The 26,206-nt window shown below is 37.2% G+C and overlaps 1 protein-coding gene across 9 annotated transcripts in view; it reads right to left on the minus strand.

Moving 5' to 3' along the window:
* The window catches only part of SCAPER (S-phase cyclin A associated protein in the ER), a 413,812-nt gene that overhangs the window by 350,488 nt on the left and 37,118 nt on the right, over window positions 1-26,206 (minus strand). For all 9 annotated transcript variants that reach the window (XM_055556199.1, XM_055556197.1, XM_055556200.1 and 6 more), the window contains exons 3-5: window positions 25,526-25,643; window positions 18,420-18,490; window positions 2,710-2,907 (exon numbers count right to left, since the gene is read on the minus strand). In XM_055556199.1, the coding sequence (XP_055412174.1) occupies window positions 2,710-2,907; window positions 18,420-18,490; window positions 25,526-25,643 (387 nt within the window). The remainder of the gene's footprint in view (window positions 1-2,709; window positions 2,908-18,419; window positions 18,491-25,525; window positions 25,644-26,206) is intronic.

Here is a 26,206-nt window from a genome sequence, read left to right on the forward strand (position 1 = left end):
GAAATAAGTGAGTAGTGTGCTGATGGGAGAAGACTCTAATAAGAAAAACTGAACATACAGAAAAGAGAAGAATTTCCAGTCTCAACTGTGACCTTCAGGTTGCTGGGCAACCCTGTGGCTTCCAAAAGTCTGCCCTTCATTCTCCATCACAGTTATTTCAGATCTTTCCACCATCTTCCAACTTCCAACCTCACACCTCCTACTTCTTGAAAACATAAAAGGGCAAAGAACCCCTCAAATGGAATTTCAAATTCTTATCACAAGTTTCCACCTTGATCCCATCTGTTCTTGTCCCTCTTGAATGCCAAGCTTGCTCTCAACTGCAGGCATTCTTAACCTATGTACCACTCCTTCTTCTTCCATGGCCTTGGGGACGTTCCTATTCTCCTATATTCTTCCTGCTTCTATAATGATTCTTCTCTGTCCTGGATCTACATTCCCCTGTCTCCATCTGTAACTTCTCCTTTCATCTAACTATAACATTTATTTTCTTTTTATTGTATGTTATACTTTTCTAAGCATTTTCTCACATTTCATTTTGATCCTGACTTAACTTGTTGAAATGAGAAGTCTCAACTATTGAGATATAAACATAGAATACGTTTATCTTTTTCCACATATAACTAGCTACTCAGCTGAATCCTAAACCTGCTGAGTATGCTCAGTGAAATCCACAATTTTTCAGTCACATTCAATTATCCAAGTTTGATTTTTAAATCCTATCTTCAGACAATCTGCCTATTGTTGTCTGACAACCTAGCACAAGTGAGAATTAGATGGCCTTTAGCAGATGCCTGTGGGGGGGAAGAACATGGCTTATTTTCACGGAGTCGTTCCTCTCTTCCTCCTCTGTACCCTTTAACACTATCCTACATTCACAAACTTATGTCCCTGCCATAAGTGGCAGTTGTGGGAACAGAGCAATATTCCAGTTATAGAGCTTACCAGGTATTAGTGATGGATCTTCAATAGTCATCAGCCAGTCCTTCTCCAGGGACTAAGATGATGCCGACTAACGACAGAATCAAGTGTTGCCAGGCAGAGATGCGTCCCTAATCTTTCTCTGGATCAATGTGAAGTGAGTAGTCCCTACTGATCTCTGCAGTACATGGTAATTTCTGCACAGGGAGCATTCATGATTCTCTAGGCTGTGGTCAGCTTCACCCTGGCTCCCTCTGCCCAAAGCAAGGTCTGCCTCAACTCTATCAGACTTTGGTATATTCTACTGATACCTCACCAAGTGTCCTCATAGAAGTCCCTATTACTCCAACATCTTCACCAATGGCTAAAATCTTTCCCTCATAGAAATCATGAGATGCACTGGGGGTCCTCTTTACTCGATCAGTGACAAGTCCCATCCTAACTCCTTCCAAAGAAAGCTTACTACCCTGAAGTCCCCCTAGGCCCAGCTGGCATGAGCTACTCCAGCAAGCTTGTTATGCTATGAAATCTCTAAGGGAGATGCAGGTACCAGTCTCTATATTCCACAGGGTCCCCAGTATCCCAGAGCCACACATCCAGTTCCCCACAGGTTGGAAAGGAAAACAAGGAGTGGAGACTACACCCCAACAATATGATTTTCCTTAAAAATATTTTAAAACATAAAGAAGTTTTACATGCTGATAGTAACAATATTAATTGTGACAACCAAAGCATACACTTGGATGATTTCAATCACTGTTCATTCTGAAACCTGTTTCTGTTGAGTCATATTTTTAAGTCAGTCTAAAACATATTTTGGCTGCTTCTAACTTTACAGGAAACATAGCTATTGTTTCAACATATAATTTTGCTTTGACTCTTCATGTATTTCAAAGGTTAAATAATGAATTCCAGGATTTTTAACCATGTTCACTGTAGAAACAGAAGCTGCCTCTGTAATCTTTCTATGAAGAGGTATCATCCTGATTTTTCTCAAAATAATTTTATTTAGTATAAATACAGCATATAGTCTGTATCTACTAAAAGGCCAGGCTTCCCAGTGCATTTTCAGAGACAGATTATGCTACGTGTCTGTTTAACATCCTATTACAAACACAAGGTTATCTAAAATTAGAAAACACACCTTACAACGACATCCCAATCCCACCCAGAGTTGTTTACGGTTAGCCATCAATCTCACTTTCCCCTCACCAAAGTTGATGAGGAGAGTGATGAGGAGAGTGATCTCAGTAGAAAAGGGGCAATGTCCAATTAAAGACAGTAAACATGAAACCAAAGAATGTGAAAATCTCACTAATGCCACCTACAGTACCAATGGAGAATGCAGCCAAGAGAGATTTTTAATAAATTGTGTGTGTGTGTGTGTGTGTATGTGTGTGCACGTACCTATCTTTTAATTTCTTGCCTAGGACTATATATCAAGACAATTTTCTACCAAATCTTGCACAGAATATAAAAGTACACAATTAGGTAATGCAAACAACAACAAGGATAATCTTAAAAAATCAAAACAAAGAAAAACCTGATGCATTCACAGAAGCCGACAGTAGCATAGTGGCTGCAAATGACAGGGGAGATAGGGAGATGCTGGTAAAGGGTACAGACTTTCAGTTTTAAGGTCAGTAAGTTCTGAGGATGTAGTGTATAGCATGGAGATTACAGTTAATACTGAAGGACTGTATACAGAGGTAAATAATCAAGTTAGATAGAGCAAAAACTGGCGAATCTGACGTCAAATGGATTACAAAAACTTAAAGCAAACCTTACCTTACATTCCACCACACTCTGATCTGATTCACAAGTCACATAGATTTCATCTACTGCCCGGCGAAGATTGTCAAAAAGAAATGCCCAGTATCGAGCTCTTAGATCAACTTTCCGAGGGTGTCTTGTTTTAGTGGGACTTTTATCAAAGTGTTTATCTCCAGCTGCAGATGATGTCATTTTACAGTCTACTGTAGTGTTCTGATGAAATAAAACATGAAAAAAAATTTTTTTTGATGCCTCCAGGAACTAGATTTTTGTATAAATCACATTTTTCAACATAAATACTTAAAAACATGATGTCTTTCTTTTCACCTTACATCATACTGAATTCACCAAAACAAAGCTTCTCATTTTAAATAAAATCAGCAGGTCTGTAATATCAATTACCTGTCTCACTGAAAATTAGGATGATTTTAATGATGAATAGACGCTTGGTCGAAAAGGAGCACTAAAAGGGCTCCTGGTTTACCAAAATACATGTATGGCACATTTAAATACATTAACAAATAACAGATACCCATTTCATCATTGTGAAATTGCTGGCATATATTCCTTTCATTTAGAAATGACATATTCTCTACTTATATTCGGTTACTTAAACTTTATCTTAAACCATTTTTCCACTAAAAGTAAAAATCAATATATAAACACGAAACAATTTACTAGAAAAGAATACTGATGAAGAAAACCAAGCATCAGCTGCAGAGCAGATTCACCAAATAAAGTAACTACAGCATTCATACGACCCAGTCTTTCCTCGGTTGCACAGGCAGATTTTGGAAATACAAGATTATATTCTATACTTTTATAGACTACCAAAGAATCATTCCACCACAAACATGAGTGTGTAGTTTATAGGAAGACTTGAACCTTCTCACTAGAAGTACAAACTAGTTGCTTTTCTCCCTGTGGCTACTTAAACTGAGAAGTAAATAAATACTTTGCAGTTAGAACAGCAAACACTCCCAAGTTTCTTTGGGTTGTCCTGTATGTGTGTAAGCCATTCCTATTAGCTTGTTTGTTTTCCCTTCTTCATATAAGAGTCCCAGAGTGAAGAACACCCAAAATAGAAGCTAATAGGCTTCAGTTTTGTTTTACACTTTGGCCTTCAAAGTAACAGTGATTTCTATACTTGAAAACTCTTTTCTAGCCAGCCTTTGGCTTATACAGAATCTTCATTACCAAAAGGCAAGCAAACAAAACATTTACACACACAAAGACACACACACTTAAGAGGCTGAGATGGAGCTGCTCATCCTCCTTCCACAGTCCCTCATCCAGATGAAGGCTGTCAGACCCAGCAAATAAAAATTAGTAAATATTTTATCTGACAGTCCTAATCCAGGCCCAAATTCTCAACACTCAAGCAATAAAATTTAAAGTAATCATCAACAACCCACAAAACCTTTGCCTTAACGGCTCTCCAAGTACTTTCCAACTCTAGTAGTAATGATTTAATTATGATCGCAAATATCCCCTTATACAAATTTTAAAGTATGTATTATTAATTGTACTTTACAGCTTAGGAAACTGAGATTTAGAGGCTGGTTTGTCCAAGATCACAGAGCCACAGGAGACCATCTTCCAGTTAGAGCTCTGCAATTACACCACTGACTTCCCGTTACACTGCACCCCAACGCCCTGTGCTAACAGCCCTTTACCAGATATTCCAGACCACCTCATTTCTCTCCCTATATTCCACACAAACTTAAAATTCACTTGAATTTTCCTGAATTATACCTCCATCAAAAACTTTTTCTAGAATAATCAGCGAAGCACTAGTAGCTTCCTGTGAATTCAGACACTAATCTTAGTATGAAATTCTCAAAAATACTCTAACTCATCTTCACCCATTTATGTATTTACCCTATCATGTATCCATATGTATATTATTCAAATACTTTAACCAACCTTTCTTAAAATGCATAATAGGCAAAACTGCTTTCTAGTCTCTATGTGAGACTTCTATTAAGAAAGACTCTAGAAAGGAATAAATTACATCTAGGTAATCCCATCTGAAGGGCAATGTACTATGCAAATCTGACATTTAAGTTTGACAAAAATAGCAATACTTTATATTTGCATATTTATTTTATTTTATGAAGGGCTTTTTTAAATTGCAGGATAATTGCTTTATGCTTTCCCTGGTGACTCAGTGGTAAAGAATCAGCCTACCAAGCAGGAGATGCAGGTTCGATCCCTGGGTTGGGAATATCCCCTGGAGAAGGAAATGGCAACCTGCTCCAGTGCTTCTGCCTGAGAAATCCCATGAACAGTGAAGCCTGGAGGGCTACAGTCCACGGGGTCGTAAAGCAACTTAGCAACTAAACAACAATTGCTTTACAGTGCTGTGTTGGTTTCTGCTTATAACAATGTGAATCAGCTGTAAGTATACACATATGCCCTTCCTGTTGAGGCTCCCTCCTGCTCCCCATCCCACCACTCTGGGACATCACAGAGCATCGAGCTGAGCTCCCTGTGCTATGCAGCTGCCTCCTGCTAGCCAGCTATTTCACCACCGTAGTATACTATGTCAGTGCTACTCTCTGAATTTGTCCCACCCTCTTGAAAACATATCATTTAATATTCAAAACAAAGTATTACTATAAAGACAGGACAAGTATTATTATCCCGATTCTGTACATGACTAAACTAAAGCTTAGTAAGATTCAATCCGTCGACCCAGTCAAAAGGCTGAATGACAGAACTGGGACCAGACCCTAGACTTCCAACTTCTGCTTCACTGTTCACAGAACATTTCACAAGGCACCTAGCCCACAGTAAGTACACATATAATGTTAGGTATGATTAGAGGGGGAAAGATAAAGAGGAAAAGAAATATGCTCAAAGAAAAATGTGAATAAAATACTGGCAAAACTGCCAAACTTGTGGAGAAAGGTAGAAGAGACATGTCAAATTGTCTGATAAGTCTGTATAAAGTTTCAAAATATAGGGTTCTCTACCAACCATTGACAAAAATAATAGCAGTGATAATAAAAATCGCAGCAGCACTTAACATTCACGGCACGCTTGCTATGTGCCAGGCACTGTGTTAAGTGCTTTCCATATAGCTATATTTCATTTAGTCTTTGAAGTAATTATTACCATAGTTACTAGTTTTTATTTACTTATTTTTTGGCTGTGCTGGGTCTTCATTGCTGCATGGGCTTTTCTCTAGTTGTGGCAAGTAGAGGTTACTCTCTAGTTGTGGTGTGCAGGCTTCTCACTGTGGTGGCTTCTCTTGCTGCAGAACATGGGCCCTAGGCACAAGAGCTTCAGCAGCTGCAGCATATGAGCTCAGTAGTTGTGGCTCCCAGGTTCTGGGTACAGGCTTAATAGTTGTGGCACACAGGCTTAGTTGCCCCAAGACATGTGGGATCTTTCCAGACCAGGGATTGAACCCATGTCTCCTGCTTTGGCAGGCAGATTCTTTACCACTGAGCCACCAGGGAAGCCCATCATAGTTACTACTATTAGCTCAATTTTTTACAGGAGAAAACTTAGGTGTAGCTAAATTAAATGATAAACCCAAAGTCTCACACTAAGAGACAAAGCCAAGATTCAAAATTAGGTAACTATTTCATTGCCAACATCTGCTGGATCATCAAAAAAGCAAGAGAGTTCCAGAAAAACATCTACTTCTGCTTTATTGACTACACCAAACCCTTTGTCTGTGTGGATCACAACAAACTGTGGAAAATTCTGAAAGAGATGGGAATACCAGACCACCTGACCTGAGAAATCTGTATGCAGGTCAAGAAGCAAGAGTTAGAACCAGACATGGAACAACAGACTGGTTCCAAATCAGGAAAGGAGTATGTCAAAGATGTGTATTGTCACCCTGCTTATTTAACTTACATGCAGAGTACATCATGAGAAATGCTGGGCTGGATGAAGCACAAGCTGGAATCAAGATTGCCAGGAGAAATATCAATAATCTCAGATAAGCAGCTGACACCGCCCTTATGGCAGAAAGCTATAAGAACTAAAGAGCCTCTCGATTAAAGTGAAAGAGGACAGTGAAAAAGTTGCCTTAAAACTCAACATTCAGAAAACTAAGATCACGGCATCTGGTCCCATCACTTCATGGCAAACAGATGGGGAAACAATGGAAACACTGAGAGACTTTATTTCTTTGGGCTCCAAAATCACTGCAGACAGTGACTGCAGCCATGAAATTAAAAGATGCTTACTCCTTGGAAGAAAAGCTATGACAATCCTAGGCAGCATATTAAAAAGCAGAGACATTACTTTGCCAACAAAGATCTGTCTAGTCAAAGCTATGGTTTTCCCAGTAGTCATGTATGGATGTGAGAGCTGGACTCTAAAGAAGCTGAGCGCTGAAGAATTGATGCTTCTGAACTGTGGTGTTGGAGAAGACTCTTGAGAGAGTCCCTTGGACTGCAAGGAGATCCAACCAGTCAATCCTAAAGGAAATCAGTCCTGAATATTCTCTGGAAGGACTGATGCTGAAGCTGCAACTCCAATACTTTGGCCACCTGATGCAAAGAACCGACTCATTTGAAAAGACCCTGATGCTGGGAAAGATTGAAGGTAGGATGATAAGGGGATGACAGAGGATGAGATGGTTGGATGGCATCACCAGTGTGATGGACTTGAGTTTGCGTAGGCTCCGGGAGTTGGTGATGGACAGGACAGGACAGGGAGGACTGGCATGCTGTAGTCCATGAGGCCGCAAAGATTTGGACATGACTGAGTGACTGAACTGATCTCATTCCTATGGCTCACTGTGCCTGTTTCCAAGATATGCAACAGAATACAAAGCGATCTAAATTTCTGGAAAAAGCTAAACACAACTGAACTTCATGTTTTAAATAAAATTCAAAATAACAAATGCTATATACTAATTTAATCGATCATTTTTGAGAGAAAACAAGGAAGAAAGAAAAAGAGAGGGAAAGGGGAAGGAGAAAACAGATTTCTCACTTCCCTCTCTTAGAACTCTTGTCAGCTCCCCCTGATAATCTGACAAAGCCTATAGACCTAAACATCTGGCAACAACTGATCTTTTTACCGTCTCCATATTTAGTCTTTTCCAAAACATCTTAAGGTTGGAATCATATAGTATGTAACCTTTTCAAATTGGCTTCTTTTACTTAATAATATACAACTAATTTCCTCTACATCTTTTCATGGCCTGATAGATCATTTCTTCCTAGAGCTGAATAATATTCCATTATCTAGATGTACCACGGTTTATTTCCCCATTCATCTACTGAACAACATCTTAGTTGCTTCCAAGTTTTGCCAATTATAAAGAAGGCAGCTATAAACCCATGTTCATGTTTTGGTGTAGACATAAGTTTTCAACTCATCTTCATCTATACCAAGGGCATGACTGTTGAATCACAAGGTAAGAGTATATTTACTTTTGTAAGAAACTGCCAACCTGTATTCCCAAGTGGCTGAATTCTCACTCTGAATTCCCACCAGTATTGAATGAGAGTTTCTGTGGCTCTTCATCCTCACCATCAATTGGAGTTATCAGAGTTCCCAATTTTGGTCATTCTAATAGGTGTGTGATGGTAGCTCATTGCTTTAATTTGCATTTCCCTGACAGCATATGATGTGGCATACCTTTTCATATGCTATTTGTACATCCTCTTTGGTGAGCTGGTTGTTAAGGTCTTCAGCTCATTTTTCAATCAGGTTGTTTCTTACTGTTGAGTTTTAAGAGTTCTTTGTATATTTTGGATAACAGTTACCTCATGTTATCGGATGTTATTGGACATCTTTCATTGGATGTCTTTTTCCAAATATATTCTCCCAAGTCTGTGACTTGCCTTCTCATTTTTTTAACATTGTCTTTTGCAGAAGTTTTTAATTTTAATGAAATCCAGCTTATCAGTCATTTCTTTCAGGAACCATGCCTTTGTTACTGTACCTAAAGTCATTATCATACCCAAGGTCTTTTAGGTTTTCTCCAATGTTATCAGCTAGGAGTTTTACACTTCTACATTTAAGGTCAATGGTTCATTTTGAGTTAATTTTTTGTGAAGATTGGAAGGTCTGTGTCTGAGTTTTTTTTTTCCCATATAGATGTCCAGTTATTCCAGCATTATTTGTTGAAAAGACTATTTTTGCACCATTGTATTGGCTTTGCTCCTTTGTCAAAGGTCAGTTGACTATTATGTGGGTCCATTTCTGGGCTTTCTATTCTGTTCCATATATCTATTTGTCTTTTCTTCTGCCAATATCACCCTGCCTTAATTACTGTAGCTTTACAGTAAGTCTTGTAGTTGGTTGGTGTCAGTCTTCCATTTTTGTTCTTCTCCTTCAATACTGTGTTGCCTATTCTGTCTTTTGCTTTGCCATATACACATTAGAAGAAGTTTATTGATATCTATAAAATAATTTGCTGGGATTGTATTGACTATATTCTTCAAAATGGAATGAAATGATATCCTGACAATATTGAGTCTTCCTATTCATGAACATGGAACATCTCTCCATTTATTTAGTGCTTTAATTTCACTCATCAAAGTTTTATCATTTTCGTCATATAAATCTTCTATATATTGTTAAATTTATACCTACCTACTTAATTTTGAGGAGTGCTGATATAAAGTGGTACTATGGATTTAATTTCAAACACCACTAACTCATTGGTGGTACACAAGAAAGCAACTGACTTTCGTATGTTAATCTTGTATCTTGCAATCCTCTATAATCAATTACTAGTTATAGGAGTTTTTTGGTTGATTCTTTCAGATTTCTTACATAGATGATCATGTCATCTATGAACAAAGACAGTTTTACTTCTTCCTTCCCAATCTGTTTACCTTGTATTCCCTTTTCTTGTCTTATTGCATGAACTAGAACTACTATCACAGTGCTAAAAAGAAATGCCTCATGACTGAGCTTAACGGGAAAGCTTCTAGTTTCTCCCATTAGGATCATGTTAGCTGTAGGGTTTGTTTTGTTTTTTTTTTAATTAAGTTGAGGAAGTTCCCCTCTATTCCTAGTCTATTAAAAAGATTTTCATCATCTTTTATAGTTGGAGAATTTAGTCAAACTTTTTTTTCCTGCATCTGCTGGTATAATAACAGGATTTTTCTTTTCTAGCCTGTTGCTGTGATGAATTCCATTGATTTATTTTCAAATGATGAACCAACCTTGCACATTTGGGATAAATCCCACTTGCTCATGGTGTCATTCTTTTTAAATATTGTGGGATATGACTTGCTAATATTTTGTTGAGGATTTTTATATCTATGTTCATGAGAGTCATTGGTCTGCAGTTTTCTTGTAGTGTCTTTGTCTGGTTTTTGTGGTATAGAAATGTCAGCCTCATAAAATGAGTTAGGAAGTATTCCCTCTGCTTCTGCCCTCTACAATGGATTGTAGAGAATTTATATAATTTCTTCCTAAGACACTTGGTAGAATTCAACAATTAATCCATTTCGGCCTGGTACTTTCTGTTTTGGAAGGTTATCAATTATTGACTTAATCTCTTTCACAGATTTATATTTATTTGGAGTGTCTATTTCATCTTGAGTGAGTTTTCACAGATTCTGTCTTTCAAGCAATCAGTTCATTTAGTCCTGGTTATTTGTGACAAAGGGCTCTTAACAGTATTCTTTTATTATCCCCTTTTAATGCCCATGACATCTGGACAGAAATGAATAACTAGGGACATGAAATAGGATTTTGGGACAGAATTAGCCATACAGGGAGAGCGGTCATAAAGGTCAAAAAAGCCTATTCAACATAATTGATACTCTTCTCCAGCTACATTCAAATGCATGAGTGCAGAGCAGAATAGGTATAAAGGTGGCTATAATGAGGACAGCTCTGTCAAACATGAACTGCTAAGGGATAGGGTAGCCAGACAGTTGGGAGAATATGCAAGAACACAATTATGACAGGCAAACCACAGAATATCAGGTGGATTTCCATCAAAGTGTGCCCATATGAAGTATTCAGTTCAGTTCAGTCACTCAGTCGTGTCTGACTCTTTTGCGACCCCATGGACTGCAGCACGCCAAGCTTCCCTGTCCATCAGCAACTCTCAGAGCTAACTCAAACTATTTTCCATCGCGTCAGTGATGCCATCCAACCATCTCATCCTCTGCCATCCCCTTCTCCTCCCGCCTTCAATCTTTCCCAGCATCAGGGTCTTTTCCAATGAGTCAGTTCTTCACATCAGGTAGCCAAAGTATTGAAGTTTCAGCTTCAGCATCAGTTCTTCCAATGAATATTCAGGACTGATTTCCTTTAGGATGGACTGGATGGATCTCCTTGCAGTCCAAGGGACTCTCAAGAGTCTTCTCCAACACCACAGTTCAAAAGCATCAATTCCTCAGCACTCAGTTTTCTTTATAGTCCAACTTTCACATCCATACATGACCACTGGAAAAACCATAGCTTGCTTTGAATGCAAACTAATGTCTCTTAATTTTTATATGCTGTCTAGGATTGTCATAGCTTTTCTTCCAAGGAGCAAGCATCTTTTAATTTCGTGGCTGCAGTCACCATCTGCAGTGATTTTGGAGTCCCAAAAAATGAAGTCTCTCACTGTTTCCATTGTTTCCCATCTATTTGTCATGAAGTAATGGAACTGGATGCCATGATCTTCAGTTTCTGAATGTTGAGTTTTAAGCCAACTTTTTCACTCTCCTCTTTCACTTTCATCAAGAAGCTCTTTCGTTCTTCTTCTGCCATAAAGGTGGTATCATCTGCATATCTGAGGTTACTGATATTTCTCCTGGCAATCTTGATTCCAGCTTGTGCTTCATCTACCCCAGCATTTTGCATGATGATACTCTGCATATAAGTTAAATAAGCAGGGTGACAATATACAGCTTTGATGTACTCTTTTCCCAATTTGGAACCAGTCTGTTGTTCCATGTCCAGTTCTAACTCTTGCTTCTTGACCTGCATACAGATTTCTCAGGAGACAGGTCAGGTGGTCTGGTATTCCCATCTCTTTCAGAATTTTCCACAGTTTGTTGTGATCCACACAGTCAAAGGCTTTGGCATAGTCAATACAGCAAAAGTAGATGTTTTCCTGAAATGCTTGCTTTTTTGATGATCCAACAGATGTTGGCAATTTGATCTCTGGTTTGCCTTTTCTAAATCCAGCTTGAACATCTGGAAGTTCATGGTTCATGTACTGTTGAAGCCTGGCTTGGAGAATTTTTAGCATTACTTTGCTAGCGTGTAAGATGAGTACAATTGTGCAGTAGTTTGAACATTCTTTGGCAGTGCCTTTCTTTGGGATTGGAATGAAAACTGATCTTTTCCAGTCCTTGGCCACTGCTGAGTTTTCCAAATTTGCTGGCACATTGAGTGGAGCACTTTCACAGCATCATCTTTTAGGATTTGAAATAGCTCAGCTGAAATTCCATCACCTCCACTAAGTTTGTTTGTAGTGATGCTTCCTAAGGCCCACTTGACTTTGCATTCCAGGATACTTGGCTCTAGGTGAGTGATCACACCATCATGGTTATCTGGGTCATGAAGATCTTTTTTGTATAGTTCTGTGTATTCTTTCCACTTCTTCTTATATCTTCTGCTTCTGTTAGGTCCACACCATTTCTGTCCTTGACTGTTCCCATCTTTGCATGAAATGTTCCCTTGGTATGTCAAATTTTCTTGAACAGAGCTCTAGTCTTTCCCATTCTATTGTTTTCCTTATATGGAGTATAAGGGATAATGAAAGGGTAGTAGGACCAGTAAATTGTAGATTGCATGGAACCTATAGACCACAAAGAATTATTAGAGTTACACAATCAGAGAGAAAAAGGAAGAGAAAGCTGACAGGTAGAAGAGGGACGGCTGAGCCTGAGATCCTAGGAGAGTCACTGCTAGTGGGAACAAGGCAGGACCACAGGAATGAGCAGAAGACAAAACCCCTGGAGGAAAGAAATGTAAGAAATTCAGAGGATAGCAAATGGTAGAGCGCACACACTGAGCCTGAAAATTATACCTTCAAGGAATAAGGAGAAGTGACCTGGAATTCCATTTAAGTGCTGCAACAGGAAGGGGAAGCAGGTGGTATAGCCTGATGGCATGTGCTTCAAATTTGCAGAGTTTAGGAGATGGGAGAAAGACTGCCTGAAATACCAGTGAGGAAGAAGCAGGAAATATAACCCACCTCTAGGATCAGAGGTAGGAGTGCTGTGGGGGTGAGGTGAGAGGGAGACAATTACTACTTAAAACAACTGGAAGAGGCCGTATCCCCACAGGTGAGTCAGCGCTTAGCTAGAACAAGAAGGTAAAGGGGATGTTCAGAGAAAAGAGGAACAAAGAAAATTTTGCTGATGATAAACTCACTTCTAGAGGGCAAAGTGGTAAAATTTCATGAGTAATGCAGAGATATTTCCCTGCTAACTACTGAAACTGAGCATCTTTTCATAAGTTTACAGGCTATTCAAGTTTCCCCCATTTTTTATTGGGTTATTTGTCCTTTTACTGATGAATTTTAGCTTTTATAAAGTCTTAATATATGGTATCTTCTCCCAGTCAGGCTCATCTTAAGTTTTTTAGTATATAAATTTTAATATATTCATCAATTATGCTTTTGTCTTATCTAAGAAAGCTTCTTGTAATTCAATGTCATAAATATATCCTTCCAGATAATTTACATTTTTTATTTTCTCATCTGTTCTTTAGCCCATCAATTGTTTATTTTTTTATATTATGTGAAAATAATCTTATATTTGTAATTTAATTGCATTACCGTCAGAGAACAGGCTGTGTCTGGATTTTATACTCTTATCTGACTTCTATTTACTGAGACTTCTTTATAACCTAGGAAGTGATCAATTTTTGCATATGCTTTGTGTACACTATTTGAGTGCCAATGAATATACACACATACACATACATGTATGTATTTATATGAGCTCAAGCATAATTGTATCTTAATTCTATATTCTTGCCATTTTTTCTGCTTGATCTATCCGTTTGTGAGTAAAGGATATTAATATTAACCTCTATGATCATGAATACACCTTTCCCCCTTGTAATTCTATTAAACTGAGCTTTAAATATTTCAAGTCTATGCTGTTAGGTACCTAAAAGATTTGTACTTTTATACTCCTTGCATGATTATTCATTTTACCATTATATAATTTCCTTATTTCTGTTATCAATGCTTTTCATGTTCAATTTCCCTGGTTTGATATGAATACTACTATTCTAGCTTTAGAGTACCTCTAAAACATAAAGTATTTTGCCTGGATTTTTTTCTCTTTCTTCGTTTCAAACCTTTCCTTGACATTTTAAATGTGTATCTTACAAGAAGTATATTTGCTGTTGCTCGGTTACTCAGTCACGTCTGACTCTTTGCGATCCCATGGACTGCAACATGCTAGGCTTCCCTTTCCTTCACCATATCCTGAAGCTTGCTCAAACTCATGTCCATTGAGTCAGTAATGTCTTCTCTCCTCTGTCCTCTGTTGTCTCCTTCTCCTCCTGCCTTCAATCTTTCCCAGCATCAGGGTCTTTTCTAATGACTCTCCTCTTCACATCAGGTGGCCAAAGTATTGGGCTTCAGTTTCAGCATCAGTCTTTCCAATGAATACTCAGGGTTGACTTCCTTTAGGATTGCCTGCTTTTATCTCCTTGCTGTCCAAGGGACTCTCAAGAGTCTTCTCCAACATCACAATTCAAAAGCATCAATTCTTCGGTGCTCAGCCTTCTTTAGGGTCCAACTCAAATCCATACATAACTACTGGAAAAACCAAAGCTTTAACTATACAGACCTTTGTCAGCAAAGTAATGTCTCTGCTTTTTAACATGCTATCTAGGTTTGTCATAGCTTTTCTTCCAAGGAGCAAGTGTCTTTTAATTTCCTGGCTGCAATCATCACAGTAATCTGCGGAGCCCAAGAAAATAAAGTCTGTCACTGTTTCGCCACTGCTTCCCCATCTAGTTGCCATGAAGTGATGGGACCAGATGCCATGATCTTATTAGTATTTTGAATGTTGAGTTTGAAGCCAGCTTTTTCACTCTCCTCTTTCACCTTCATCAAGATACTCTTCAGTTCCTCTTTGCTTTCGGCCATAAGGGTAGTGTCATCTGCCTATCTGAGGTTATTGATAGTTCTCCCAGCAATTGTATATTAAGCAATACATAGTTCAATTCAAAATGAGAGGTTTAATTCAACTATCTTGACTTTTAGGAACTGAATTTAATCAGTTAACATGTATTATGCTTGCTAAAATATTTATATTTAATATTTACCACTATCTTTCGTGTTTTTCACTTACTATGATTTTTCCTCTTTTTTTTTCTTTCTCTTGTCTTCTATTTAGTTGAAGACTAAATAGAAGACTAAACTAAATAGAAGACTTCAGTTGTGTCTGACTCTTTGCAACCCCATGACTATACAGTCCATGGAATTCTCCAGGCAAGAATACTGGAGTCGGCAGCCACTCGCTTCTCCAGGGGATCTTCCCAGCCCAGGGATCGAACACAGGTCTCCTGAATTGCAAAAAGATTCTTTACCATCTGAGCCACCAGGGAAGCCCAAGAATACTGGAGTGGGTAAGCTTTGGTTTATTCACTTTCTCTTTTCCTCTGTTTATTTGGAAATCGTGTCCACTTGTTTTCTTCCTTTAGTAGCTAGCTATAAACGAAGACTCCTTCTTAAAGAAGACAAGGATTTTATCACACTAACTTACCTCCAAACTCCTACAATCTATCTTCTATGTCTTAATACTGTTTAAGATTGTAGCTCCACCTTTCTAAATTTAATGTGTGCTTTTTTAAAACATCAATAGTTAATGAGGTTTACTGATATATTTTACAGCTTTCTTTTTATCTAGCTCCCTCCTCCAGGTTACCTTTTCTTCTTTGCTGAAGTATATCTTTAATAGTCCTTTCATTAACGGTCTGTAGGTGGCAAACCTTTAGCATTTGTACATCTAAAAATGGCTTTATTTCACTCTTGCATGTGAATTATCATTTGAATGGGCACAGAATTCTCGATTAAAAGTTATTTCACCTTATAACTGCAGATATTGCTCCACTCTTCTTTTGTTCATAACAAGAGTTATTGTTATTCCTCTGTGGTTTTGTTTACTTTCTGGGGTTTTAAGAATTTTATCCTTAACTCTAACATTTTGCCGGTTCTCTAGAATGTGCATGCATGCTAAGTTGCTCAGTCATGTTTGACTCTGTGCAACTCTTTCTGTCCACGAGTGGGTTGCCATTTCCTCCTCCAGGGTATCCTGGACTGGCAGGCAGGTTCTTTACCACAGCCCTTCTCTACAATGTATCTAAGTATAAATTTTTCTTTAGCCTTCTCAGCTCTACAGTTACCCTCAAGAGAACTCAAAGTAAGGAAAATGTCAACAGTATTTTCTCCAAATATTGCATGCCCACTACTCATCCTCTATTTCAAAAGTCCTAGAAGGCATATGTTAGAATTTCTCAATCAATTCCTCCTTCCTATTTTCCACCCCTTCAGTTCTCTGAGATATGTTCTAAATCCTCTTAAGTAATATCTTTCAATTTGTAAATTCTCTCTTTAATCTCCTTTTTCAATATCATTTATCCTTACTAATTATAGGTTTTAAAAATTTCACTAACATTTTCATTTCTAAGATGTTCACTTTTATCTATAAATGTTCAAAATTAACATCCATCTTTTATTTCAGAATTTTCCTTTTTTTATTTTATCTTTCCTTTGAGGAATTTAAAGTCATTTATTTGAAAATCTTCTTTCAAAAAATGACCTTATGGGCCTTCTCTGATGGCTCAGTAGTAAAGAATCCACCTGGCAACGCAGGAGACATGGGTTCAATCCCTGTTCGGGAAAGATCCATGTGCCTCTGAGGAACTAAGCCTGTGTGCCACACAGGCTTATATATTTAGCCTGTGCTCCAGAGTCCAAAACTACTGAAGCCCATGAGCTCTAGAGCCTGTGCTCTGTAACAAGAGAAGCCACTGCAATGAGAAGCCCACACACCACAACTAGAGAGTAGCCCCACTGGCCACAACCAGAGAAAAGCCCACACGGCAATGAAGACCCAGCACAGCCAAAAATAAATAAACAAATAGACTGTTGAAAAGTGACCTTTTTCATTACCTCATCTCTCATTTGTGGAATGTGTTGTTTACATCTTATATTTTTCTCCTCATGTGCTTTGATATTTTATTTTGCAACCTTGTTTTGCGTTGTTTCTTTTACTTTAGTTTTTCACTTCGCTCACGCTCACTACATGTGTACTGGTTTTACGGTTACCATCATCTGGCCCACCATGGTCCCACTTTCAGAGGTCTTTTATTGGGGACTTAAAGCTCTCAGCCTTCAAGAGTATAGCAGACTTAGTCATGAGCCAGAGGGCCACTCTCTTTTATCGCTTCAGACGTCAATTATCACAGGCCACAACCCCAGGCAGGTTGCAGCATTCTTCGTCTCCTAGTGCAGAACACTGCACAAACCTGAAGTTTTATACCATGAGTCTGGATCTGTTTTCCCACTACAGTCAGGGTGTTTCAGCCTTCTTTATCCCATAGGATTTGTCTAGTAAGTGTGTGTCCCCAACTCCATTTACCTGTGAATATTTTTGTTTGTTTTACTCCTGATCCACTGGGATTTTTATTTTATTTTTGAAAATCCTTTGTCTCTTTAATTAAAAAAAAAAATACTATGTGGCAGAAACCAACTCAAAATGGTAGACCAAATTTAAAAATAAATTTAAAAAAAAAGAAAAAAACCTTGTGGAAATTAGCTGCTGAATATTACACACTAAAAAAAATATATTTTATCATTTATGCCTCGTGTGTGAGAAGTGGAGAATATTTTATGGACTCACAATGTCAGCTTGATTATAAGTCCATGTTTTCCTTATGCATAGTTTTTGGTTTACATAATACATATTGGTATATTTGATAACTTCAAACTAAAATTGTATGAAAAGGTCAGATAAAATACCTATAGATTACAAAGCTAATTATAAATATGCAATGGAGAAGGCGATGGCACCCCACTCCAGTACTCTTGCCTGGAAAATCCCATGGATGGAGGAGCCTGGTAGGCTGCAGTCCATGGAGTGGCTAAGAGTCGGACATGACTGAGCGACTTCACTTTCACTTTTCACTTTCTTGCATTGGAGAAGGAAATGGCAACCCACTCCAGTGTTCTTGCCTGGAGAGTCCCAGGGACGGGGGAGCCTGGTGGGCTGCCGCCTACGGGGTCGCACAGAGTCGGACACGACTGAAGCGACTTAGCAGCAGCATAAATATGCAAAAACATTTTTAAAAATAAGGTAGGCTTGTGTTCTAAGAATCTAGTAGAATAATTTGAAAAAATTTTAGATTCAATACATCTTGATTATCCTACAATTGAAAGGCATCACTATACTGAGAAAATAGATCATAGAAGAACTCACAAATATGGAATGTGCCACAGAGGAGTTAAGAGTATAAAATGTAGAAACTGATGGAATGGGTTCAAATCTTGGCTGTGTTATATACTAGTAAGGTACATAAACTCTCTCTACCCTAGTTTCCTCACGAAGATAATAATAATGCCTATAACATCAAAGGGTTGTTATAAGAAGCACATTAATCTATGTATTTAGTACAAGTTAGACACATAATATGCTATACACATTTGTTAAAAGTTGTTACATTAAATTTTTATATGAAGATAAAACATAATATCCAAATCCTGAAAAAGTAGATTTATAACTGAAATTAAAAACAAAAAAATAAAGTTATACACTCTGTACCTGTTTTGATGTTTTATGAGTGCCTTGAATTGTCCTCTTTGATTTTCCACCAGTTTGACATTTAGATTTTCCTTAAGGCAAAAATAGATAAATATATAGATCAACAAACAGATAATATAAAACTGAGTTATGCAAATCTTCCAGGCATACTAACACCTAATCCCCTTCTACAGACCATAGACTAATCTATACATGGTGGAAACAGTGGCAGACTTTATTTTGGGGGGCTCAAAAATCACTGCAGATGGTAACGGCAGCCATGAAACTAAAAGACGCTTACTCCTTGGAAGGAAAGTTATGACCAACCTAGACAGCATATTCAAAAACAGAGATTACTTTGCCAACAAAGGTCCATCTAGTCAAAGCTATGGTTTTTCCAGTAGTCATGTATGGATGTGAGAGCTGGACTACAAAGAAAGCTGAGCGCAGAAGAATTGATGCTTTTGAACTGTGGTGTTGGAGAAGACTCTTGAGAGTCCCCTGGACTGCAAGCAGATCCAACTAGTCCATCCTAAAGGAGATCAGTCCTGGGTATTCATTGGAAGGACTGATGTTGAAGCTGAAACTCCAATACTTTGGCCACCTGATGTGAAGAATGGCCACCAACTCATTGGAAAAGACCCTGATGCTGGGAAAGATTGGAGGCGGGAGGAGAAGGGGACGACAAAGGATGAGATGGTTGGATGGCATTACTGACTCAGTGGACATAAGTTTCAGTAAACTCCGGGAGCTGGCAATGGACAGGGAGGCCTGGAGTGCTGCAGTCCATGGGGTCGCAAAGAGTAAGACATGACTAAGCGACTAAACTGAACTGGCCAACATGAACTACAGATATAATAAAAAAACAAATTTCCAAGGTACCAGAGACTGTTTTAATTGACTGGCTTTCTTAGAACAGGAAAAAATCAGATGGTCTGACGATTTAAAAACAAAGCCAAATGAGTGATACCCTTCAACTTACATACAACTCTTTTGAAAATACATTTTGAATTCAAATTTTATTTTGACAATAAAATTAAGAATACATTTTTTAACACTTAAAAACTCAGTATTTCCTGGTCACTATGCTTGACCCCCCAAATTGTATGTAATTATTTTATAATGTTAGGTTAATCATGTTCCCATTATGGCTTGCAATTGTAATTATCTTTTATTTTTTTGTCTGGCTATTGATTTTGAAAACTGATAAATATCTTTCATTATTGTGATTCTGTAATTATTACTCACTTAATACCATTGTATAATGATGGGACTTCCCTGGTGGCTCAGACGGTAAAGCGTCTGCCTACAATGCGGGAGACCCAGGTTTGATCCCTGAGTTGGGAAGATCCCCTGGAGAAGGAAATGGCAACCCACTCCAGTACTCTTGCCTGAAAAATCCCACGGACAGAGAAGCCTGGTTGGCTACTGTCCATGGGGTCGCAAAGAGTCGGACACGACTGAGCAACTTCACTATAATGATTGGTAAATGGAAAAATAATAGAATTCTTTATCACCAAAACTACCACTTAATAGAAAAACCTGTAATCACTTTTTAAAATCGAGATGCATATCAGATCATCTTGGAATTTTTTGAAAAATATAAATGCCCAGGTATTGTTTTTCCTTCACTAGAGCTCCAGATGTGTTTCTAAACAACTGGACTATATGAGGATCTTTACTTTTATCCAGTTTGTTTCACTTTTTCTATTTCATATTCAGTGCTCCCATTTCATTTAGTTTACGTTTTCAAATTTCTCCCTCTTTTTTTATGTTCTTTCTGAAGCCTTTATCAAGTGTAGTAGAAAAGCTCTTGTATAAATAATATGCATAATATATATTTTATAAAACTTAGGAATTTTTGCCTAACAAAAAATTTGTGACATTTTGATTCCCCTTGTTTTTGCTGTTCAGTTGCTCAGTCGTGTCCGACTCTTTGCGACCCCATGGACTGCAGCACGCCAGACTTCCCTGTCCTTCAGCATCTCCCGGAGTTTGCGCTAACTCATGTCCATTGAGTCAGTGATGTCATCCAACCATCTGACCCTTGTTGTCCTCTTCTCCTGCTGCCATCAATCTTTCCCAGCATCAGGGTCTTTTCTAACAAATCAGCTCTTCACATCAGGTGGCCAAAGTATTAGAGCTTCAGCTTCAGCATCAGTCCTTCCAATGAATATTCAGGACTGACTTCCTTTAGGGTTGACTAGTTTGATCTCCTTACAGTTCAAGGGATTCTCAAGAGTCTTCTCCAACATCACAGTTCGAAAACATCGATTCTTCAGCCTTCAGCCTTCTTTATGGTCCAACTCTCACATCTGTACACGACTACTAGGAAAACCACAGCCTTGACTAGACGGACCTTTGCTGGCAAAATGATGTCTCTGCTTTTTAATATGCTGTCTAGGTTTGTCATAGACTTTATTTCAAAGAGGAAGCGTCTTTTAATTTCATGGCTGCAGTCACCATCCGCAGTGATCTGCGGAGCCCAAGAAAATAAAGTCTGTTATTGTTTCCAATGTTTCTTGATCTATTTGCCATGAAGTGAGGGGACCAGATGCCATTAACTTAGTTTTTTGAATGTTGAGTTTTAAGCCAGCTTTTTCACTCTCCTTTTTCACCTTCATCACTTGTTTGACTTAGTATAAATAGAATGCTAGACTTCTAATTTAAAAATTAGATATGCAACAAGCAACAAAGGTTAACTATATAGCACAGGGCTTCCCTGGTGGCTCAGACAGTAAAGAATCTGCCTGTAACGCAGGAGACCCGGTTTTGATCCCTTGGTCAGGAAGTTACCCTGGAGAAAGAAATGGCAACCCACTCCAGTATTCTTGCCTGGAGAATTCCATGGACAGAGGAGCCTGGTGGGCTACAGTCCATGGGGTTGTGAAGAGTTGGACATGACTCAGTGACTTTCACTTTCACAGGGAACTATGTTCTGTATCTTGTAACTTATAATGGAAAATAATTTCAGAAATAATATATGTGTATAACTGAATCACACGCAAAAAAAGAATTCTACTTTTTTTTTTTTTTTTTTTAATTAAATTTATTTCTTTTTAATTGAAGGATACTTGCCTTACAATATTGTTCTACTTTTTGAAATTTAGTAATATTTACCTTTTTGTCAGTTTTTCTAAATGTTCTATGGACATCTAACTACAATGGAGAGGGTGGGAAGATTTGGGAGAATGGCATTGAAACATGTAAAATATCATGTATGAAACGAGTTGCCAGTCCAGGTTTGATGCACGATACTGGATGCTTGGGGCTGGTGCACTGGGACGACCCAGAGGGATGGTATGGGGAGGGAGGAGGGAGGAGGGTTCAGGATGGGGAACACATGTATACCTGTGGCGGATTCATTTTGATATTTGGCAAAACTAATACAATTATGTAAAGTTTAAAAATAAAATAAAATTAAAAAAGAAAGAGATACCAAATTTTAAAGATGTTTGTAGAGGATATAAGATTAATATAAATTAATACAAATAGAAATCTATTATAAAGTATTAATGAGATAATTTAAGATGCTCCTATTCTTATTTTCTTGTATTTGATAAAATATTCTCAGAGAAATGTTAATATGTCTCACTATGATTATATATATATTTAGCTTTTCCCTTATATTTCTTTTGATATTTGCTTTATGTATCTTGTTTCTTCTGGTTTATGACATCTATCTTCTTTGTGGATTGTACCTTTTATCATTAAAAATTTCATCTTTGTTTCATTTAAAAATAAATTAAATTAAGTAGAAAATAAAAACTCAGTATTTTGTTTTAATTTATCTGATTTATGAAATATAGTTTCATTTTGAAAAGGGAGATTCTTGGTTCTTTTGTATTTCTGCAGTTAGAGCTTTCTCACTTGCTCTTTTTAAGAAAGACACTACTGTTTTATAATCATTCTATTCTTGAGAGTTATTCCAAAACAGGAGTAAAATTCTGTAATGTACAACAGAATAACTTTCCTTTCTGCAAAATAATTTTGAACCAGGACAGGTGAAACAGTAAGAATGAAGTGAGCCATAACACCTACTAACACTTTATCTGCACATCAGTGGACCTGTCTCACTGTTCTACTCTTTACTCCCCTACACAGCTGTTTATTTATCCTTTCATCATAGAGAAGAATGTACCAGAAGGCTTTTTAGAATATCCATTAGAATAATCAGCTTAAAACAAGTACCAAAGGAAACAGGAATAAAACAAAGAACAGAAGAAAACTTTTAAAAATTGAATTATTAGCCTCAGAAATATCTGCATACAGCCATAAAAGAATGAGCTATTTTTTTAAAAAGCAAAAATAAAGATTATGCTGTAAGTGGCAACATTTTAACAATATAAAATAACCCTTTTTAAAAATAATGATATTAACATTCTTCCCTTGTCATTATTATAGATATTCAGAAAGTTCTAGTTCTCTATGCTCTTATTTTAGTTATTTTGCAGTAAGCATATATGAAGCTTTAAGATTGTACTGGCCAATATTTTATATACTTACAGGCAGTATAAGGATATACATAGATATACTGATTGGAGAAGGCAATGGCACTCCACTCCAGTACTCTTGCCTGGAAAATCCCATGGATGGAAGAGCCTGGAAGGCTGCGGTCCATGGGGTTGCTAAGAGTCGGACACAACTGAGCGACTTCACTTTCACTTTTCACTTTCATGCATTGGAGAAGGAAATGGCAACCCACTCCAGCGTTCTTGCCTGGAGAATCAGGGACGGGGGAGCCTGGTGGGCTGCCGTCTGTGGGGTCACACAGAGTCGGACATGACTGAAGTGACTTAGCAGTAGCAGCAGATATACTGATACATGATTCATTATTATTTCCTTTTATTTTTTTGAGTAGAAGCAATTTTAATAATAACACCTTCAGACTACTTTGAGAAAATAAAACTTAATAAAATTATAACACAGAGCAACCATAACATATTTTTAGGTTTCATGCTACTTTTGTACTAAATAACATTGCCATATTTTTCAATCAAAAAAATGAAGTAATAGTAAGCTCTGTAGGAAGATTTTAGCTAGTACAGAGCTAAATTTAAAAAGAAAAATTTAACTTCCCTTCTATTTAATAGTTTTTGTGATTCAAAATAACCGCTCTCTAAAAATATCTAGGAAGACTGACAATGAGAAGCTACTAAGGAAGGACTGGTCCAAGCAGATATTTTAAAATACCATAATGCCTATATAATTAAAATAATGTGGCACTCACACATGAATTAGATAAACTAGTAGAAAAAATATAAGTACACATGAAAATTCAATCTACAATAAAGGTGGCATCTCAAGTAACTACAGCAAAGACAGACTTTATAGTAAGTGATCCTGGGACAACTTGTTATCCATATTGCAAAAGATAAAATTAGATCCATATATATATAAGAATAAACTGAAAATGGATCAAAGTTATAAATGTAAAAAGATAAAAATAAATTTAAAAATAAGATTTTAAAGAAAATTTAAGTTTTAAAATTTAAGTAAAATTAAAGTGTAAAAAATGCAAACATAAAATAAATAAAGAATATAAACTTAGGTGAATTCCTGTATAGCTTGAAACATCCCACTGTGTAAGGATATTCTCAGAGAGTAAGAATATGGCAAGTAGAAATGAGCCAGCTTAACAGATCTTCAACTAGACAAATCTAGAAAAAAATTAACCCTCAAAACAAGAGTGATGGATTATAATTCATTAACTAAGAAACCATGAGTCTATAAAAGCTTTCTAAAATACATAAAAATGCTTTTTAAATACAAAGGGGGATAAGGAAAGCTCTTCCTTACACTAGAATGTTAACTAGCAAAGAGTAAAGGAACAATGGGACTAGCACATCACCACTTTGTAACCACCAGAGCAGCAACTTATTAAATTTAGAATTATCAAAGGAAGCTAAAAGCAGTGGGTAGACTATCTCAAGAGAAACAGGGTATTTACATATTCTAAAACTATCTTACCACAAATTACTAACTACAAAAGAAATAATTTATTACTTAACAGCAGAGAAACTTGGGCAAAACCTTAACCAAGTGACTAAAGCCGACATCACTAGCAACAAGATAAACCAACATCATGTGCTCCTATGATGCAATGAAAAGAACACAACGTAATTTTTGTAGTTGTTGTTGTTGTTCAGTCGCTCAGTTGTGTCTGACTCTTTGCAACCCCACAGACTGCAGCACTCCAGGTTTCTCTGTCCTTCACCATCTCCCAGAGTTTCCCTCCTAAAATACATAGCTAATCTAACCAGGAAAAAAAAAATCATACAAATCCAAAGCTGCAGTACTACCTACCCTACAAGCCTTCAGGAAATTTCAAAGTGAGGTCTACTTTGGCACACTCCAACATCCTGTTTCCTGCATCCCCTATTCAATCCTCTAGATCTCCAGGATCTAGGCGAAGCTGACACTGCTAGACAGTGAACTCAACAGACTGAAGAGAGAAGACACTTTTTCTAATTCAAATAATAATGAGAACTAAAAGAAATGTGTTTTATTTTCTAAACCATTACATCAAATTGTATCTAATCACGGTAAATACAATGAGTTTTTTAAACCTATATTATAAGAAGGATTTAATAAAAGAAAAAAAATCTAAATCTCCTATAACTTTTAAAAAAACTAATCTACTGGACTTTGCTGGTGGTGCAGTGGTGAACAATCCACCTTGCAATGCAGAGGATGTAGGTTGCATCCCTAGTCTGAGAAGTCTTACAAGATCCCATATGCTGCAGAGCAACCAAGCCCACGTGCAACAATTACCGAGTCCACATGCCCTGGAGCTCGGCGCTGCAACATCTCTCGTGATGCAATTAAGATCCTGTGTGCCGTAACTAAGACCTGGCACAGCCAAATAAATAAATGAATATTTTTAAAGAAAACCCATCTGCTAGTCATAACCACACACCCAATTTCGTCCCTGTATGAATCTGAAACTATGTCATTTACATTTGCATGTTAGGTAAGATTTAAAAAGCAGTTAAAAATTATTTCTGATTTCATACATACTAATTGCCCACAACTTCTAACTGTAAACAGTTTTCAGTCCGCCTACTGTTCAAGACTAAATATATCTTCTAATTTACAACAAAAACGAAACTTTTTAAAATACATACCATCATCATCTTTGCTTTCCAGTGGAACACTCCAAGCTATTAGGTTTCTTGCTGTGCGACCCTCCTCTGCAACTATTCTCCTTACTTTGTCATGACTATTGGAGCGCTGGAATGAAGCCTGTGCACAGATAAGAGAACATGCATTAGTCTGTTAGTCAACATACAAAATATAGTTGGCAAACAAATTCATCATTACTCTTCTTTTCTCAGAAAGAAAACAGTTAAAACTAATTTGGGATCGGAAAGGTGCTTAAACAGAAATAAGAGTAAGGCACAGATCTTTTTCAGTTCTAAAATCTTACAAGACTGAATTTTACAACTTTAAAAATAAATCATTTTAAGAATAAATTCAACCTAAGATTTAAAAAAGTGTCCTAAGGAGCACAAACACTGCTGTGACCCATTTCAGCACCACTCCTCACTATGTATCAACAGGTTAAAATATAGTTTTTACAAACATGCTACATATTTCCTTTGAAAGCTCTCCACAACATAAAATGTTTTTCAAGATGTCTATTTTTTCCCTATGGATAATGCTAAACTAAATCTTCACTCAGTTGTAAATTTCCACTGCATAATTTTATCTCTAAGTTATTGAGAATCTAAACAATAATTCTTATAAACTTACAAATTTAAGTTGCAAAATTTAAAACTCTGTCCTCCTGCACACAATGTTGTGTG

The sequence above is a fragment of the Bubalus kerabau genome, chromosome 19 (genome assembly GCF_029407905.1).
Source record: "Bubalus kerabau isolate K-KA32 ecotype Philippines breed swamp buffalo chromosome 19, PCC_UOA_SB_1v2, whole genome shotgun sequence".
Taxonomy (NCBI): domain Eukaryota; kingdom Metazoa; phylum Chordata; class Mammalia; order Artiodactyla; family Bovidae; genus Bubalus; species Bubalus kerabau.